General features: G+C 42.0%; 1 protein-coding gene across 3 annotated transcripts in view; it reads right to left on the bottom strand.

Moving 5' to 3' along the window:
- Nucleotides 1–1,282: 1,282 nt before the first annotated feature.
- Nucleotides 1,283–20,535, bottom strand: part of LOC149263334 (protein root UVB sensitive 6-like) — a 307,969-nt gene continuing 288,716 nt past the window's right edge. For 2 of the 3 annotated variants that reach the window (XM_089426133.1, XM_089426131.1), the window contains 3 exons: nt 2,108–2,209; nt 1,820–2,017; nt 1,283–1,722 (listed from right to left, as the gene is read on the bottom strand). In XM_089426133.1, coding sequence (XP_089282259.1) covers nt 1,663–1,722; nt 1,820–2,017; nt 2,108–2,209 — 360 coding nt within the window. In that variant the 3' untranslated portion in view covers nt 1,283–1,662. The remainder of the gene's footprint in view (nt 1,723–1,819; nt 2,018–2,107; nt 2,210–20,535) is intronic. The other variant, XM_089426139.1, reaches the window with a different exon arrangement.

The raw sequence follows: 20,535 nt of genomic DNA, 5'->3' as shown, positions 1-20,535 counted from the left end.
GTTTTCAGATCATGCAGTTGAAGTGAGTTATGAAGAATGATTGAAACCTTTAAAAAACTAGGAAACCCTAAGAAATTATCAAGAAACTCTAGATCTACAGCCCTTAAGGAAATGCCTCTGGACAATAATCTCTAGATCAGATGTAGAGAAATAACAGCTCTGGAAACCCTAGTTCTACAATGCTTAAGGCAATGCAACTAAGAAAACATCCCCAAAAATCATTGCTGAAAAATCCCATAAAATAAACCAGCAAAAGGGTGATCTGAAACCCTGGTTCTGCAATCACAAATAATAGTGATGCCACCATCAAATAGCCTTGGATCTGCTGCTGAAATTCCTGCAATAAAAATCAGCAAAGAAACCCTATGCTGTGTGCATAAATTTATGGACAAGATCTCCATGAAAGGTGCACAAAACAACCCCAACAGCCTCAAACAAAGCCCTTTCTCCAGCGAACAATAACACTAAGAAAAATAGCTCCAAAACCCCTTGATTTAGAAATTTTTCCATACGCCAAAGTCTGATCGCAAAATATACCAGCATGAACATCCAAGAAGAAAGTTTCACAGAACCCAAGAGATCAAATAGAACCGAACAGCGAACCCAAAAACCTACAGAAGCAAAGGAAGAAACAGCACTAAATAAGTGTGCTAGAGCTGTCCAACTGATGCACTAGAGAGAAACATATCCATAGAACAAGAATTCCGAAGACATAGTGCTTGTACTAGGCATCCTCCCTAGAGTGGTTATGGATCCACATAAGTAGGGTCCACTCCCCAAGAGGATTATCAAGGCTATGAATCAAAGTTGACTAAGATGGCTTTAACCATAACCTAATAGTACAATGAATGATGGCCTTAGCCATAATCAACGCCTAACAAAATGCATTAATGAGACAATATGAGATGCACGTGATCACATGAAGATACACCATTCTCCAAAACTTAAAGCAAGAAGAAAAGGAACAGAAAATCACCGATGTGGAATCAAAGTTAACTGCTGTCTCCAACATCCTAGAATTGGAATTCAACCAGTCAAGTACCTATGCAAAGGTGACCTTGAATTATGTTTAAAAGTAAGCACCCAATCTACTAGTAACTTTTCGTTAAGGTTATGCCAGTGTCTGGGATTTATATATAAAAATTTATACGACATAATCCCAAAATTCATTTTAGTGCCATACCATACCGTGTTAGAATGAAAATGAGATTCTGTCAATATACTACCCATGGATGTTAAATAATAGGAAAATCTGGTATCTAGGGACAATAGAGTATGGATAGATATAGATATTATCCCCATTTTGATTAGTATAGAAATGTGCAAATTTGTTTTCACAGTATGTGAATAATTTACATTTAAAGGCTTGTTTTAATGCATAAATAAAAAATACTTTTTCCTGCGATGTGTAAATTAAGGTTACTTGTAAACACAATGCTATTCCTTTGCATAGTCAAAGAATTACAAATAGGTTACAAATAGGCAGGCATATCATGCTTCCGAGTGACCCTTGCTGATTTTACACTCCGTGAAAAAAGAGCTTCCATGCCAATTTTAACACAATATAGCACTAGATTATTCAACACTTTTCAAATAATGAAATATGTTTGGAAGAACTAATGTTCATTGTGGTTGCTCAGAGGGTGATAAAAATCCATTCATTCAAGAAGTACAAAGTCTTGCACCCCCAGGATTGAGTAATGACTCGGAAATTATCCAACCCTGCAAAATAAAAATTAAATTAATGGTCCTTTGAAAGGTAAAATTTTTACCATTATTTTGAATATCCTGATATCCTATTAACACAAACTACATTCACCTGAGCTGCAACCTTTTCCTTAAATGCTTCATAATAAGCATGAGATTCCTTGCAGATTGTCAAAATTGCAGTGCCAACAGCTTCTCTAGTGATTAATCCATCATCCATCATGAACAAAACAGGATCATGGCTATTATCGTTAACATTCAATTTACTTCCACTGTGTGATCTGTGCAAGATGTGTAACAGCATGTGTGCCTGCGTAATCAAAACCAATATCAAAATTGATTAAAACGTAAGCTCATTAAAAGGAGAAAATCTCATCCAATGTTCTCGACAATTGCATACCTGAAAAGCCCCTTCCATAACATCCTCAGAGGTGGCAGCTTCTTTAAGAACTACATAGGCTCGTTTTTTCCTTTCATTGTATGTGACAAGGTACTTTTTCTCCTGTAAAAGATCAAAGAAAACCTGTAACAGACTTTCTTTAAATGCTGTCACTACTATTGTTATACTTCAATTCATTACAAGCATAAGCCGAATATAATTCTCCAATCAATTAAAAGCAAAGTAAGCTCATTATATTATAGTGTAACTTCAATATGCTCACCAACATCACTTTAATCGACTGGCATACTGAGATGGGAATAAGAGTGGTCCTAAACATTTGTATACTTTTTGACGTTGGAATTACTGGATGTATAATCTATATACAATTGGCCACAGCCCATTCATATGTATCATTTTCTACATGTAATCACAGCTAATGCCATATTTTATTTCATTTGTATACTAGGTTTGTGGTTGAGGATGACCTAGTCCAGCTTGATATGTACGCTCAATAACCCTCGTGGGATATGTGTGACCTTGTTTTGTAGGCTGAGAATCCCTTCTTGAAGGGATGCCTCCCCTTCTTGAGAAGGGATGCCTCACTTGAATTGTGTATAAATATTAAATATACAACTTAAACTCTCAACTGTATCATCTCATCTTGTGATCTTCTTGTTATGAAATACAAAGTGCTATAACCCTAAGGGCACTTAGTTTTGGTGCATTTTCATGGAATTGACAGTTTTCTCTTGGCTGCACTTATGCATTTCTGTTTTCAGCACTTGTGCTTGGCTTTTGGACTCTATCTTTAGTGCACTTGTTAAGGGGCTAGTTCAAAATTTGGGTGTTCTGTCGATTTTTCTGTTGACCCTTGTAAATCTCAATGTGTAACAAGTTACAACCCTCTGACCACTCTACCAGCAAGCTTTAAAAAACATGGCTTTTGTATAAAAGGTAAATCTTTTGATTACAAAAACATTACTGAAACTAACCTGCTTTGGACATATTAAATTATTGCTAAGGCTTACACAATGGTCTCTGGAGTCTGGACTAACTACTGAAATTCTCACAAATTCTCTACTGTTAAAAATTGACAATTCTGAGTAACATATTCAGCCTTGTTTATGACAAGAACAAATAAACCTAAGACATTACCTTGTTCAGTGTAAGATGCAAAGTATATGGGACCTTTCATATTGGAAGCTGAGGAGCAAAGAGCAGAGAAAGATGTGGATATATTTGCAAATTTTGAATTTCATCTCGTCAATGTTCAAAGTGAACTTGCTATGGTTCCAAGGTCACATAGATGCAGCACGTGTAAAAGAGAGGAAAGACTGAGTAAATTCAACAATATTTACAGAACAGTGGGGCCAAATTAACTGACAAAACCAAATTAACCTTTAACTGTCAAAACCAAATTAACCTTTAATGGGGATTTCAACAATGGAACTTTTTGTTGCTGAATTCCTCAAATAATAGATCACTAAATTATTGAATAATATTTCAGTGAATAAATCTAGAATCAGGATGTTCCTACAGCTAACGTTTCACAATACAAAATCAGTGTTCTAGTGCAAAAGAGAAATCTAGTCCAAGAGATCTAATTTGCATTGCATAACTTACTGTCAGACCATTAAAAATTCATGCTGCTAAAACCATGCATAGGCAAACTCCCATCCATTTGTTTGGTACTCCACAGTGTTCTCGACTGTAAGATTGTTTGCTCCATGCTACAATTGAGATTAACACATACTTTGCACGTGAGAAATGTTACCACAACAATTGAGACAGCACAGATGAATATGAGAGGTACATGTTGTGTACAGCAGCTGGGCAAGGTAGCATGGGGATTATGTGATCAACCACAAGCAAAATCCAAGATCACTACATGGGCGGTTAGCATATCCAAGTAAGCACAAAAGGGCTATGGATAGTGGAAGATAACCAAACAAAAAATAGAGAAGATGACCAGGTCTATGCGAGGAGGAATCAATCTAGGGATCATTCACCCTTAGATTTTTTTCCATTGGACTATGGAGATATGAATGGCTCTATTAGCATTGTGGTTTGTTCAGCGAGTGCTACACTTGAAGGTGCTGCTGATTCAGATTTAAAAGCAAGATAAGAGTTGTTTCCATTACACTTGTCTGGGTTGTTGGAGAATCTGGTGGATAATTTGAGCATAGATCCAAAGTCTCAAATGGTGGCAGTGATTGGAGAGGGAATACATACGAATCAATCATGGAGTTGTTGTAGCAGTCTAGGGATACAGTCCAACCCTTGGACGCCATGAGAAGTATCTAGTTTATTGAAGTAGCACTAGGAAGCATACAGATTAATGGAGTTCTGTTGCTAGAAAATGAGGTACTGCCACTGTATAAGGAATCTACCACTTCTGAAACACAGTATATAGAAAGCATTGGTTGACTAAGTAAAAAATTGAAAAGCCATTCTTAATTCTTTTAGATTGATTTCAACTTTATCCTAGACAGTGATGAAAAATACTTTGAACAATGACAGAATCTAAGAAACTATAGGGCGATTTGTTTTTCTTACACCACATGTTGAATGAGGAAGCATTTAACCAATGGTGTTGTTACCGATCTTTTTAGCAAGGCCACTAAGATCTTGGCAGCCTTGCTAGATGGGCATGTTACCCACCACCAGTGGGTGACCCGTATAGGAGAAATTTCCTCTTAGATTTGTCTTTAGCTGGCAGAAAACAGCCCCTTGCAGCCACCTAATAGCTCAATGTGCCACTATCTCTGCTCCTTGAGCCAGCCATTGTGTGCCCTCGCTCATTTGTCATGATTGTATGTTTGAAGGTGGGCCTTTCAACCCCGAAGGTATGACTTTTCATTATGTAATTGGATGTTTATGCTTGCTTTTCTTAGGCACATTTGGGCATGGATTAGTGGGGGCATTCGGTGCAAAGAACAAGGTTTGACTGTACTCTTGTTCCCTTACCTCAACTTGGGGGTTAATCTTGTAACCTGGTCCCATGGCATCTCCTCTATTGGCTACTAGCTTTAGGAGTGGCACTACATGGAAAACCCTGATTTTGGTTGCGTGGTCCTGCTTCCCAATACCATATATCTTACTCTCATTTGCTCATTACAACCCCTTTTCATATTTTCCCCATCCGGGCCACATTTGTCCATTGGGTCCACAAGGTGTTAGCATCCCTTTCGCCTTGCCCACACCTTGGGCCGGGCCTGGAACAATGCCCCAGAGGTTGATGCAGCTAATGTTAGTTTTTGTAGCATCGAATGTGTTCTAGCCATGAAATTTTGTGAAGATGTTAGAATACATGAGATCTTCAAAACCCATAAATCGTTTCTGGAAATTCTACCAAGAAATGACTTAATTAGATTATTAGTCAGTTTTTAAATATTTCCTAAGTCTAAACTTAAGGAATATGACTAATTAATCAGAATTAATTAAGTTATGGTGTGAATGTTCTAGAAACTCACATGGATCGACTTCAATTTAATCCTAGCCATCGATTAAGATCTAATCTTGGTCGTTGAAGTCTCAACAAAGGATTATAAGAAGAAGTCGATGGGGCTTGCAGAAATCACTTGTGCAGTTCGATTTCAAGAGCAAATCGATTTTCTGAGTAGCAAGATTCAGTTGCCAGAGAGAGCGCTAGAGAAATTGAAGCAGTGAGAGAGGGGCAAGGGCAGTGAAGCCGGAGGAAGATTTCCAAATTTGGTGAGTGCATTTGCAGAGAGGCAGAGAAGCCACAGTGAGGCTGACGCAGAGCAACGCAGTAGCCTCTAGAGGCAAAGTCGAATTGTTGGGGAGAAGTAGAATTTCAGTGCCAGAAGCTGGGCAGAGGTTCCAGAGGCCAAGAGAGACGTTTTCCTAGACAACAGTTGGTCAAACGGATTGAGGAGAAGTTGTTCCAAGCTGAGAGTAGCAGCAACTGCGCTAGGGTGACGCAGTGACTACGCAGAGGCAGTTTGGACAGCTCAATTTGAGTTGAGGTCAGTGTCAGGATTTGCCTGTGGAGTGAGGAATTTTTCCTCACTAGATTTTCTTGCCAGTATTTCTCTGTAGGATTGCCAATTTTGGCATCCAGTTATACTCAAATTATTTCACTACTGCATAATAATAAAACCCTCAGTTGTTGCACCGGTTTTCCCGAGTTGGGTTTTTCCAGGGACATTGGTCCAAAAATAATTGTCATTTTATGTGTGTGTGCTAGTATTTCTTCCAGTGTTTATTTCTTCCGCAGTTTATTTGTGTAGGTTGTAGTGTGATTGATTCAGTGTTTGTTGTAGCTCACAGTAAATAAATTGTTAAATTTAATTAACAATTAGGAGAATTATTTCCAGTTGCTGCAATAGGAATCGGGTTTCCGATTATCGATTTTTCTGAGAGAGGGACAGAAAAATTCAATCTCTCCAGATCAAGGGTTTGCAGAGGCAGAAGGAGCAACCAGTATTTTTCACAGAGCAGATCTCTAGCTAGACGCAGCAGTTTTGCAGACACTGTTAGAGCAGAACTAGCATCGGGAGGAAGAAGAGCACACACTGAGAGGGGCAATTTTTCTCAGGGAACTTCTAGTCTCAAGAAGTCTGAATTCCCTTGCAAATCAGTAGCAACGACCGAGAAACAACAGCGGTCGAGTAGAAGCAACAACAGCTAAGCAACGGTCAAGTAACAGCAGCTGAGCAGAAAGGGAAGAGGAGATTTTCGACATCATCTGAGATGGCCATACGAGATTGCCGGAGAAGGCCATGTGAGTTAGCCAGAATGCAGATCTGGAGAGAAAATCGATTTCCAATTGCCAGAGACAGGTACCAGAGGAAGTGTGAGTTGTCTAGTGTGGGTTGCACAGATAGGAAGGGTCCCAACGAAGAACTAGGCTCAAAAGGAGATAGTTGGGCACCAGATCTAGGAAGGGGAGGAGTATGAGACTCCAGTGTGCGATGGGTAGGATTCTTGAGGAGGTCCACCTCTTGAATCAATACCTTGCTACAGGGCCCACAGTGGTTTGTAGCAGGATGGATCAGTGGCAATAGATGCAGTCATATGCCAAAGTGACAAATGAGTCTAGTTGCAATCAGATACTGGACAGGCAGTGCAGAGTTGGCAGCAGTGCAAAGTGGCATAGTGCAAAGTTAGCAACAACGTAGATGTCTCAGTGACAACACAAATACTAGTAGCAGTCAGATACTTGGGTGACAGATGTATCATACTGATCACAGTTGATTCAGTATTTAGGATTCTTTTCAGTTGCAGTAGTAACAGACAGAGAGCAAGTTGTAGTGCAAATACAGAGTTGGTCGCAGTTTTGCAGGGTCAGCAGCAGCACATATCAGAGTTGTGCAGTAGTTGGTGGACAGCTACAGCCGGACATCAGCAGCGTGACAGGAAAAGATGCAGAGACAAGGTGGTGCTATAGGGGGCAACAACACTAGAACACATTCCTCGTTAAGAGGGAGTGTTAGTTTTTGTAGCATCGGATGTGTTCTAGCCACAAAATTTTGTGGAGAGACAAGAACACATGAGATCTCCAAAACCCAAAAATCATTTCTAAAAATTCCACCTATAAATGACTTAATTAGATTATTAATCAGTTTTCAAATATTTCCTAAGTCTAAACTTAGGGAATATGACTAATTAATTAGTATTAAGTTATGGTGTGAATGTTCTAGAAACTCACACAGATCGACTTCAAGTTAATCCTAGCCATCGATTAAGATCTAATCTTGGTCGTTGAAGTCTCAACAGAGGATTATAAGAAGAAGTCGATGGGGCTTGGAGAAATCACTTGTGCAGTTCGATTTCATGAGCAAATCGATTTCCTGAGTAGCAGCATTCAGTTGCCGGAGAGAGAGCCAGAGAAATCGAAGCAGTGAGAGAGGGGCAAGGGCAGTGAAGTCGAAGGAAGATTTCTAGATCTGATGAGTGCATTTGTAGAGAGGCAAAGAAGCCACAGTGAGGCTGACGCAAAGCAACACAGTAGCCTCTAAAAAAGTCATACCCAATTCGTGGCACCCTTTAGAGTATGAAAAAAATTGTGTCTATTGGGATGGAAGCGAGTGAGATTGAGTAAGAAGCAGAAAAGAATGTGTTGACACTTGGGGCATATAGCTCAGCAGTAGAGCCAATAAGTAGGGTCGCAGGGTTCGAGTCCCGCTATGTCCAGCTGGGTCTCTCACAAGAGCATGGTGTTCCTGGGTTGGGCCACCGTCTCAGGAATGAAATTGACTATACCCGTATGCGCCTCATCCCGTGCTGGTAATATTGAGCCAAAAGAAACACTGAGTCGTAAGCCATTGGGTGCAAAAAATAGTACGTCACAACTTTAAAAAGTGCCTCAACACCACTATATTCTTGTCTGGTATGGGTTGCCAGCACTTCAAAGGATGATGTCGCCTTGTACCGTTAAAATTAGATGTCCCTTTTAGCATGTCCCTCTCCTCCAGTGCTCACGGTTGTGTCCTCGTTGTGCCCGTGTGTTGAGAGGGTGGATGGAGTGACAATGTGTTGTCTTCCTGTGAGCCTTCATTCTTGGGTATGGCAACGGTATGAGGTTACATCAGCCCAACGTTGGTCAGTAAAACTGACAATTGGTGATCCATTAGTGTCTTGTGTCCTGTGTCTGGGGTCCTGTGTGTCCGCTATAACTATGAGGAATCGGCTAGCCTTGAGCCTTTGGCCCACGGTGGGTCTCTTGAAAAACTATCCATCAACTTTGAGCAAAAACTCCTGACCAACAAAACCGTCCTCCTTATTATAGACGACACTCAAGGAACAAATTACTGACACACCTAGTGAAAGATAGTGCCAGTAAGACGTCAGCTGGGCTGACCTAAAAGAGCGTAGGGTAGGCTTAGGATTTTGACGGAACCTGCCCTGCAACACTTCTGACTAAGAAACATTCATCTTCATAGTTATAGCGGACACACAGGACACAAGACACTAATGGATCACCAGCTGTCAGTTTTACTGACCAACCTTGGGCTGATGTAACCTCATACCGCTGCCATACCCAAGAATGAAGACTCACAGGAAGACAGCGCACTGTCACTCCTCCACTCCATCCACCCTCTCAACACGCGGGCACAACGAGGACACAGTCGTGAGCACTGGAGGAGAGGGACAGGCTAAAGGGACATCTAATTTTAACGGTACAAGGCGACATCATCCTTCGAAGTGCTAGCAACCCATACCAGACAAGAAGATAGTGGTGTTGAGGCACTTTTTAAAGATGTGACGTACTATTTTTTGCACCCAATGAAAAAAATTGTGTCTATTGGGATGGAAGCGAGTGAGATTGAGTAAGAAGCAGAAAAGAATGTGTTGACACTTGGGGCATATAGCTCAGCGGTAGAGCCAATAAGTAGGGTCGCAGGGTTCAAGTCCCGCTATGTCCAGCTGGGTCTCTCACAAGAGCATGGTGTTCCTGGGTTGGGCCGCCGTCTCAGGAATGAAATTGACTATACTCGTATGCGCCTCACCCCGTGCTGGTAATATTGAGCCAAAAGCAACACTGAGCCGTAAACCATTGGGTGCAAACAATAGTACGTCACACCTTTAAAAAGTGCCTCAACACAACTATGTTCTTGTCTGGTATGGGTTGCCAGCACTTCGAAGGATGATGTCGCCTTGTACCGTTAAAATTAGATGTCCCTTTTAGCCCGTCCCTCTCCTCCAATGCTCACGGCTGTGTCCTCATTGTGCCCGCGTGTTGAGAGGGTGGATGGAGTGGAGGAGTGACAATGCGTTGTCTTCCTGTGAGCCTTCATTCTTGGGTATGGCAGCAATATGAGGTTACATCAGCCTAACGTTGGTGAGTAAAACTGACAGCTAGTGATCCATTAGTGTCTTGTGTCCTGTGTCTGGTGTCCTGTGTGTCCGCTATAACTATGAAGATGAGTGTTTCTTAGTTAGAAGTGTTGTAGGCCAGGTTCCGTCAAAATCCTAAGCCTACCCTACACACTTTTAGGTCAGCCCAGCTGACGTCTTACTAGCACTATCTTTCACTAGGTGTGTCAGTAATTTGTTCCTTGAGTGTCGGCTATAATAAGGAGGGGTTGTTGTGTCCCAAGTCCCCTTTCTTAGTTCAAATACGTGAAAGCCTGTAGTCCGTAAAGTCAGTTCCATAGACTCCTTCCGGTAGGTCTTAGCAATAAGTACTAGCTCTAAAGACTGTAGTCTCCATCCATAAGAACTTCCGTCCCATTCACGAAGTTTCTCTATGATAGCCGGAATGCCCTCATTAAGACATTGATAATGTTTGTCACTTACCGAACATATCGAAAGAGGTCTTCTGCTTTGTTGGGGTGGGACCAGACAGGTTGAGCGCAGGCCTTAAAAGTTTGCTTTGGACTACTACTGAATATCATCCCTACAACACTTCTGACTAAGAAACACTCATCTTCATAGTTATAGTGGACACACAGGACACAAGACACTAATGGATCACCAGCTGTCAGTTTTACTGACCAACGTTGAGCTGATGTAACCTCATACCGCTGCCATACCCAAGAATGAAGGCTCACAGGAAGACAGCGCACTGTCACTCCTCCACTCCATCCACCCTCTCAACACGCAGGCACAACGAGGACACAGCCGTGAGCACTGGAGGAGAGGGATAGGCTAAAAGGGACATCTAATTTTAACGGTACAAGGCGACATCATCCTTCGAAGTGCTGGCAACCCCCGCTGCCATACCCAAGAATGAAGGCTCACAGGAAGACAGCGCACTGTCACTCCTCCACTCCATCCACCCTCTCAACACGCAGGCACAACGAGGACACAGCCGTGAGCACTAGAGGAGAGGGACAGGCTAAAGGGACATCTAATTTTAACGGTACAAGGCGACATCATCCTTCGAAGTGCTGGCAACCCATACCAGACAAGAACATAGTGGTGTTTAGGCACTTTTTAAAGGTGTGACGTACTATTTTTTGCACCCAATGGCTTACGGCTCAGTGTTTCTTTTGGCTCAATATTACCAGCACGGGATGAGGCGCATACGGGTATAGTCAATTTCATTCCTGAGACGATGGCCCAACCCAGGAACACCATGCTCTTGTGAGAGACCCAGCTGGACATAGCGGGACTCGAACCCTGCAACCCTACTTATTGGCTCTACTGCTGAGCTATATGCCCCAAGTGTCAACACATTCTTTTCTGCTTCTTACTCAATCTCACTCGCTTCCATCCCATAAGGCCAAGAACCAGGAAGGAATAGAACCCAATATATATATGTCTCCATCCATTAGGTGAAGCTACGCCTTCGACCAATGTATCTATTAGTAAGCGAAGCTACGCCACCAATGATATATCTCCGGCCTGCACCAACCAATAGGGAAGAGACCCGACAGCTAGCTCTCCTCTCCCAATCCAACGGACAGTGCTTCTGCAGGCGAAGCCCCAGAACTTCTCATCGGAGCCGTGCGTGCAGCCTCTGTATCCCGCGGGAGAAACACCTAAAGGAAGGAGGAGGAACGCGTAGGGGTGCTCGTTCCGTTAGAGCCGTAGTGTCGTCTTCGTGCTTTTGATAGAAGTTGAAAAGGATACAAGGCCGGTGTTCAGGATGGAAGGTCAGGCGGAATCAACTTGGATTCTTCTTTACCTATTGATCGGTGATTGCCAGTTGTTTGTGGAAAGCGCTTTCGGACTCGTTCCTCCATTCACTTTCATGGCTTTCTTTTATTAGGCGCATTTCCGATCGTCTTAATAGAGATGGCTAGCAACCGAATGGGGGGTTAGAGAAGGAGCAAGCATGACTTCTCGTCGAGTCTATGACTGTGGGATGGGAGCTGGATCTAACCTGATCAATCGAAGAGCATACAAACCTACCTGGGGGCCCTTTAGTTGCTAGACCACCGGGCCGCCATCACCAGCAGGGTGCGTAAGCACACTCGACTATCAAGGACCGGCAGGGGCTCGACTGTTAAGGAGAGGATGCCCCGGCAGGGTGAGGTAATGAACGCTCGACTAAAAGGCCACCATCGCTCGACCAACGGGAGAGGTCCGACAAGGCTCGACTGATAAGGAGAGGATGCGTAAGCATGACTCGACCAATGAGAGAGGTCCGACAGGGCTCGACTAATAAGAAGAGGTCCGACAGGGCTCGACCAACAAGAGAGGAATTTATTGCTTGCTTGACGTTAGGAAAGCAAGGAGAGGGGCTCGACTGTTAGGGAGAGGAACTTTAGTTGCGTAGAGGCAAAGTCGAATTGCTGGGGAGAAGTAGAGTTTCAGTGCTACAAGCTAGGCAGAGGTTCCAAAGGCCAGAAGAGACTTTCAACCCAGACAGCAATTGGTCAAATGAATTGAGGAGAAGTTGTTCCAGGCTGAGAGTAGCAGCAACTGCACGAGGGTGATGCAGTGACTACGCGGAGGCAGTTTGGACGACTCTATTTGAGTTGAGGTTAGTGCCGGGATTTGCCTGTTGAGTGAGGAATTTTTCCTCACTAGATTTTCTTGCCAGTATTTCTCTGTAAGATTTCCAGTTTCGGCATCCAGTTGTACTCAGATTATTTCACTGTTGCATAATAATAAAACCCTCAGTTGTTGCACCGGTTTTCCCGAGTTGGGTTTTTCCAAGGACATTGGTCCAAAAATAACTGTCATTTTATGTGTGTGTGCTAGTATTTCTTCCCGTTTTTATTTCTTCCGCAGTTTATTTGTGTAGGTTGCAGTGTGATTGATTTAGTATTTGTTGTAGCTCATAGTGAATAAATTGTTAAATTTAATTAACAATTAAGAGAATTATTTCCAGTGGTTGCAATAGGAATCGGGTTTCTGATTTTTCACAGAGAAAAATAAAAAGATAAAAGCATAATATGGCCACATACAACAAGAAATGTACCACAAAAAGTAAAAGATGGACAAGACAATAAAATTTAGCACGTGGAAAAAAACCAAACATGAGCTCTACCCCCTACCATTATGGGCAACACCCTGGTTCCTAGGGCCCCTATAAGTGCCCCCTGCTTCATTAAGGAACCCATGATTGTCCCAACCCCTGTCAGGCGATGAACTTCCCTACCTTAAGGGGGTATTCACTGCTTCATATTACACCTCATTCTCTCATCGCCTTGAGACCCACACAGTAAAATCAAGAAAAATCAATAAGAAGCAAAAGGCATATGAAGAAGGGTAGAAAAACAAAGGACGAGGTAACTCATGTACCACGATTGGTCCCTCCTACATTCATATTCCCAATGTGTGAGCTTCCTTCATCATAGCTCGCCTTGTACCATGGCATATATCTTGGATCCTTCCCTCTTGCCCCCGCTCCATTCCATAATTATTTCACATGACACCTGCCATCTAATGGATGTACCATGGACTCGTCACTCCCTTAGAGGTTGAAACTGTTGATTTCTGGTAGCATCGGATGTGCTCTAAGCTTCAAAATTTGCATGGAGGTTTGGACACATGTATTCCACAATACCCAAAAATCGTTTTGGGAAATTCCACCCAAAATCAGTTTTATTAAAATAATTAATTATTTTTAATGGGTGCCTAAGTCCAAACTTAGGGAATTAAAATAATTGAAGGGTATTAATCTAATTGTGGGTGAAACTTCTAGAAGAAGACGAGGATCAAGTCAAAATGATCTAAGCCATTGATTAGAATCAAATCTGGGTCGTTGATTCTCAACAAAAGGATTATAAGAGGAGGCTTGATGGGATCTTGGAAAATACATCGAGTGGGAGATCAGAGATCGAATTTATGAAAAGAGCAGTGTAGCAGTTGTTGAAGAAAAGTTTGAAGTGATTTCTTGCAATGAGGGGCAAGGATAGTTCCGGTTGGACACTTCTCCTGATCCGGGTATACTCAGCAGAGGAGGCAGAAAGAGATACGAGAGAGGCAGCGCAGAGACTACACTGGGCAGCGTAGGCTGGCGCAAAGGAAACGCAAAAGCCTTGAGGAGATCTATATTTTTGCTGGAGAGGTCAATTTCTGAAGCTGGAAGGCGGGGTGTGAGACCGAGAGGACGGAATCGAAGTCTCAGAGGAAAATCGATCAGCAGAAGGGGTGACGCTATCCCTAGAAGTTGTGATGTTGGACCTATGCAACTGTTCAAAGGTAGCGCACACGCAGCAAGGGACAAAGCATTATGTGGCTGGATCAGTCGAGATCACCAGTGATAGTGTGAGGTATTTCTCACTAATCTTATGTCAATCATATTCTCTGTACTTGATAGACAACAAGGCATCCAGAGATTATATTCAAAAAACTATTGCTTAATAATGCAAACCCTCAACTGCTACACCAGTTTTTCCACATTGGGTTTTTCAAGGGACATTTGTCCAAAAATAGTTGTGTAATGTGTTGTGTATTTCTTTCTTCCTCAATTACTTGTTTCCGCATATAATTTTAATTGGTGAAGGCTGCAGTGTATTAGTTTCGATATTTGCTATAGGAAGCAGTAAATAATTTATTCAGTGATTAACAAATAGAAGGAACTTAATCAATTGCTGCAGTAGAAATTTGGGCTTCCAAATCTTCACATGGTATCGGAGCTATAGGTGAAGCAAGAGAGCAAATTCGGAAGAACCCAACGCTAAAGAGAAGGAGGGTCGAAGTGCTGCGTAGGCAGCAAATCGAATCCCCAGAGGGATTGCGCAGTCTAGGCCAGAAGGGAAAAAATTTCTAGGAAGGGCTCTCTCTGAGTGAGTCGACAGAGAGGTACGATTTTTAGATCGAAGTTTGCCAGTGTCAAAGGGAGCAGCGAAGAGGAGTTTTCTGGTGTGACGAAGTTTTCTGCAGCAATTGTTGGGGCAAAAAAAGGTCAGAAGGAAGAAGAGAGACATTATTGAGGGAATTCTTCCTTAGAGGACTTCCATCCAAGAAGTCTGATTTCTCAAGTGCTAAGTAGCAATAGAGAGGAGTTGATCTACTAACTCCAGCGGGGAGTGTGTGGGCTAGCCTAGTACTTGCAAAGGAGAGAGGAGGTAGTTCGCCAGTTCGTTGGCAGAGATAGAAGTTAATGGGTTGCTAGATCAAGATCAGTTGGAGTGTACATCCAACTATGTAATCTAGAACGTAAGGATCTCATACCTTTTGGATGAGCACGATCTCAAAACCTATGTCGACAGTGTGGTAGTTGTACATGTGGATCCAGATCCACTCAAGAAGTACAAGGCTGAGAATCGAGATGGCAAAGGCCAAGCGATTGACCTTTGACGGGTGAGGGATCACGTAGTGTGTCACATTGTTAGCAAGGATACAGCCCAGCAGATGTGGGAAGCTTTGGCCATGCTATACGAAGGATCTTCCAAGCAACGGAAGATGTACTTGGAGCAGAAGATGAGATCCACGCAGATGCAGAAGGGGGAACACATTGATGCGTTCCTTACAAAGCTTCAGGAGATCCAAGACTCATTGGCAGTTGTGGGGTCAACACCTCAACCTACCGAGATGGTGAGGTTGGCCCTGAACTCAATCTCAGAAGAATTGCAAGTGTTTGTCCAGAGTATCCTGGGCAAAGAGAGATTGCCACATTGGGAAGGGATGTTGGTTGCTCTTCAGCAGGAAGAGATGAGGAGAGACTTAGTCAAGTGCAAGCTTGATAGTAGCCGTAGCAGTAGTGGGACGAAGCCAAAGGAGGAGGATGAGAATGTAGCCCTCGCACCTAAGGGCAGTAGGAGTAGCGGAAGAAGAAGAAAGTTGTTTCGAAGATCAAGTGCTTCCAGTGTGGTGAACTTGGTCACTATGCTACACGGTGTTCTCTCAAGAAGAAGGATAAGGATGAGTAGCATGATCCAAAGGTTGCATCCACACAGATCGAGGAGGAGGAGTTTGCCATGATTGCCCAGAGGTGGGTTGATATAGAATTGTAGTTCGAAAGAACTACAGATGGGCAAGATCCTTGAGGAGCCCACCTCATGGATCAATACCTTGCTATGGGAGCCTAGATCAAAAGTAGCAGGATGGACCAGTGTCAGTTGGTGCAGAAGGGTGCCGAAGTGACAGTTGCAGTGGCTAGGAGCGCCAAACACTGAGTAGCGCAGAGCTAGAGTTGGCAGCAGTGCAGTTGGCACAGAGCAGAGTTAGCAGCAACGTAGAGGCTTCAGAGGGTCAGCGCAGAGACTAGCAACAATCAGAACTCCAGCAACAGATGCATCATGTTGAACACCTGTTCAGTAATTTTGGATGTTTTTCCATTGTTGATGCATTAGCAAACGCAGTTGGAGAAGGTTGCAATGCGAATGCAGTGATGGCAGTGTCAGTGCCAGCAGCAGCACAGATGCAGAACTTATGAGGGTTGCAGTACAGATGCAGTGTTGGCAGTGGCAGTGTCAACAGCAGTACATATGCAACATTTGCACATTAGTTGATGGGTAGAGATGTCAGACATCAGTGGCGCAGAGGGAGATGTTACAAAGAAGGGTGATGCTTCAACAGGTTACATTACTAGAGCACATTCCTCGCTAAGAGGGAGTGTTGATTTCTAGTAGCAACGGATGTGCTCTAAGCCTCAAAATTTGTAGGGAGGCTTGGACACATGTATTCCACAATACCCATAAATTGTTTTTGGAAATTCCACTAGGAATCAATTTTATTAAAATAATTAATTATTTTTAATGTGTGCCTAAGTTTAAACTTAGGGAATTAAAGAAATTAAAGGGTATTAATCTAACAGTGGGTGAAACTTCTAAAAGAATACGAGGATCAAGTCAAAATAATTTGAGCCATTGATTAGAATCTAATATGGACCATTGGTTCTCAACGAAAGGATTATAAGAGGAGACTTGATGGGCATTTGGAAAATACATCGAGTGGGAGATCAAAGATCGAATTTCTGAAGAGAGCAACGCAGCATTTGTCGGAGAGAAGTTCGAAGTAATTTCTTGCAATGAGGGTCAAGGAAAGTTCCGGTTGGAGATTTCTCCTGATCCGAGTATACTCAACAAAGGGGGCAGAGAGAGATCCGGGAGAGGCAGCGCAGAGGCTATGTTGGGCAGCGTAGGCTGACGCAAAGCCTTGAGGACGTCCGTATTTTTGCTGAAGAGGCCAATTTCTGAAGCCGGAAGCTGGGGTGTGAGACCGGGAGGACAGAATCGAAGTCTCAGAGGCAAATCGATCAGCAAAAGGGGTGACGTTGTCCCTAGAAGCTGTGATGTTGGGCCTACGCAGTGATTGCGCAGAGGCAGCAAGGGACAAGCCATTTTGTGGCTGCATCAGTCAGGATCGTCAGTGATAGTGTGAGGTATTTCTCACTAATATTTTGTTAGTCATTTTCTTTCTACTGGATAGCCAGCAAGGCATCCAAAGATTGTATTCAGAAATACTGCTTAATAATACAAACCCTCAGTTGCTGCACCGATTTTCCCACATTGGGTTTTTTCGGGAACATTTGTCCAAAAATAATTGTGTAATATTTTGTGTATTTCTTTCTTGCTCAGTTACTTGTTTTTGCATATAATTTTAATTGGTGACGACTGCAGTGTATTAGTTTTGATATTTGTTGTAGGAAGTAGTAAATAATTTGTTCAGTAATTAACAAATATAAGGAACTTAATCAGTTGTTGCAGTAGAAATTTAGGCTTCCAAATTTTCACAGAAACCACCTAATAGGGTCCTTGATTAACCTCTCTTGTCGAGAAAGGTAACACCTATACATGCTTAAAGCACATTTGGAAGGGCATACCACTATGAAGTGTCCACTTTTGCCCCTAATTAGAAAGCTTATTTACTCAATTGCACTAATGATTAATTGTACTAGAAGGTGCGGAGATGCATTGGATCTTACATAGGATTGCAGGTGGGTCTTCATCTTGGATTTGGTCTCCCTATATGGGATCCAAGCCCTCCAGAGAGTCATAATGGCACTTGTAGGGTTAGCGTTGAGAACCATGGGCTTTTAGCCTTGCAGAGCACTGATTGCCACATCATCGGCTTTTAGCCTTGTAGAGCATTGATTGCCACGTCATGGGCTTCACCAGTACCACCACATTCCTTGTCCGTGGTCTAGTTATACAAAGATGATCATGCACTTGGACCACATTGCCCAGCCGACACTACATTGTACCCGATACTTGGCAACTAATCCAGGACCCAGAGGAGGATTTGTCTCACCCGGAGAGACATGGGAGGGCATTGATCATCGTTTAGCCATCATTGATGGAGCATTGAATTGTTATTGAGCCACTTGGAAACTGATGAGACAATTTCTTATGCCCCATAACCACTTGGCAGAACTGTTAAAATTTGACAGCTCAAGGATGAATTTCTCCTAGAAGAAAGCATATCTTTCAATTCTGTTTGAACCACCTATAATAAAATTTCATTTCTAACAATTCTAATATGGCTTTCCAAAAATAATAAGTCACATCTCAATTTGGAAGTGACTTTCCAAAAATAGAAACTCATGTATAACTAATCAAGGATGATCTTGACATATGGAATCCATTTTAAAATCAAATCAATCATGATTATACAAGTCAAGAATTAATATTTTTATCCTTACTAGTATTATTATTATTATGATACTATTATTTATAAAATAGTCTAAAGTCATTCACCTTTAATGGATTAATAAAATCGAATTCTCTCATGAAATAAGTAAATTAAATTGAGAATCTCTTACTTGGAAAATTGAACCACTCTCTTGGAATGAAATAGTAACCCCACAATAGAATGTAACTCTCCCTCACTAATTCAATGTATGGCAAAAGTGTAACTCCTCATTAAATGCACTTGTAACTCCCTCATTCAATTCAATTTGTAACTCTCACCAAATATTCTCTCATGTCTAAGTGTAACTCTCTCTCTCCTTAATTCGAATTGTAACTCCTCAAGACATGTGTACCTCTCTCTCTATTCTTGGGATGAGTTACACTTCTCCTCAAGTAACTCCTCCCTCATGGAATTTAATTCTCCTATTATTGGCTCAAGGCATGAATTCATTTTGTAACTCCTCTCCTTTCTCATCTATTTACGAAAAAAGAAGTGATAATTGATGTAGCATGTTCATTGTGAAGAAGGAGAGCTAGCGTTGAGTGTGTACAAGATAAGTGTGAGAGCAAGTGAAGAGTAAGAGCAAGGGAAGATCTAGAGCAAGTGTGAAGGACAACATTTGATCAAGAGAATGAGGAGATCTCCAAACAAAGAGCAAGAGCACTTCAGTTGCAAGTTGATCAGACATTGGTGACTTTATTCATTCTCATTCTGTCTCTCTCTCTCTCTTTGTACTTTGAACAATTGAAGAAATCTAATAGAAGAAGAATCATTTGGGTTTCCCCTTGTGGGTTTTGCCATGGTCATTGGACCTAACCCTCAATGTATCATATTTGTGCTTCGCTGTCTTCATAAGATCCTTAAGTTTATGTTCTATCTATAATTGTTGATCTGAAAAGTTGTAAAGAAGAAATCCGCATTCTAAGAAATTGTAACAAAATAGAACATTCAATTTTCTACAAAGTACATTCAATTTTTTACAAAGTATATTCAACTTTCTGCAAAGTCCATTCAGTTTTCTACAAAGTACATTCAACTTTCTACTAAGTACATTCAACTCCATTCAATTTCTACAAAGAATTTTCAATTTTTTGCATAGAAATTTCAAATTTTAACAAGAAGCACATGATGTTTTTGTTAGAAATTAAGGGGCCACCCTATGTAGCCTTCCTCGTCATCATGTGTTAAATTATGGTATGTTCTATGCTTAGAGTAGTTTAGTTATTTTTCTTCTTATTACCCACAGATTAGCAATCACATATACATTAAGTAAAGTGCAGATAGAACATTAAATGATCAACAGAAAACAAGCCAAGACAAGAGAAACAAAATGTGGTGGCTAGCCAGGGACAAACCCCAATGCGGGGAAACCCTTTGATCAAATCTTCTTTTATCTTCAATATTTCAACAAAGAGAAATAGTACAAAATCTGAATTCTATAATTTTATATCAGCAGTAGCAAACCCTAGATCAGCAAAGTCAAACTTGGTCAAACTAGTTGAAATTGACCTCTAAAATGCTTGGTCAATTTCCGGTCAACTTGTCCTCGAACAGCCTGAAGAGACAGCACTTGAACAGCCCCAAAAGTACAGTGAATTTGCAGATTTCTGAAGTCAACTTGCAGCCCTAAACTAGGGCAGTCAACACCGGACAAACTAAAGGTCAAATCACCTCAGTTTTCATGCCAAAAATTGCAGCCTGCCTAAGACAGGCAACCACACCCAATCCACACTTCTGGATGGTCAACACTTGGTCAATGCTAGTCAAAGAGATGATCTGCTGCCCTAGCGTCCTTTCTGCATCTTCCTTGCCCTAGGACGTCTTCCTTTTAGCCACACGTGTGACAGAGAGAGAGGCTCCTTTTATGCGTAGGAGAGAGAGAGAAGATGAGTGAATGAATTGTCCAAATGAGGAGGAGGCTCCTTATATTTATATGCAAACAATGAGGCTGAATAGACGTGACTGTTGGGCTTCTGAGCCTACATAAGTTTGCTGGCCGACCT

The sequence above is a fragment of the Pinus tabuliformis genome, chromosome 6 (assembly GCF_031772625.1).
Source record: "Pinus tabuliformis cultivar Carrire ecotype Pingquan chromosome 6, CPIR1, whole genome shotgun sequence".
Classification (NCBI taxonomy): domain Eukaryota; kingdom Viridiplantae; phylum Streptophyta; class Pinopsida; order Pinales; family Pinaceae; genus Pinus; species Pinus tabuliformis.
The sequence above is the reverse complement of the archived record's forward strand: the minus strand, read 5'-3'. Positions and strand labels throughout refer to the sequence as shown.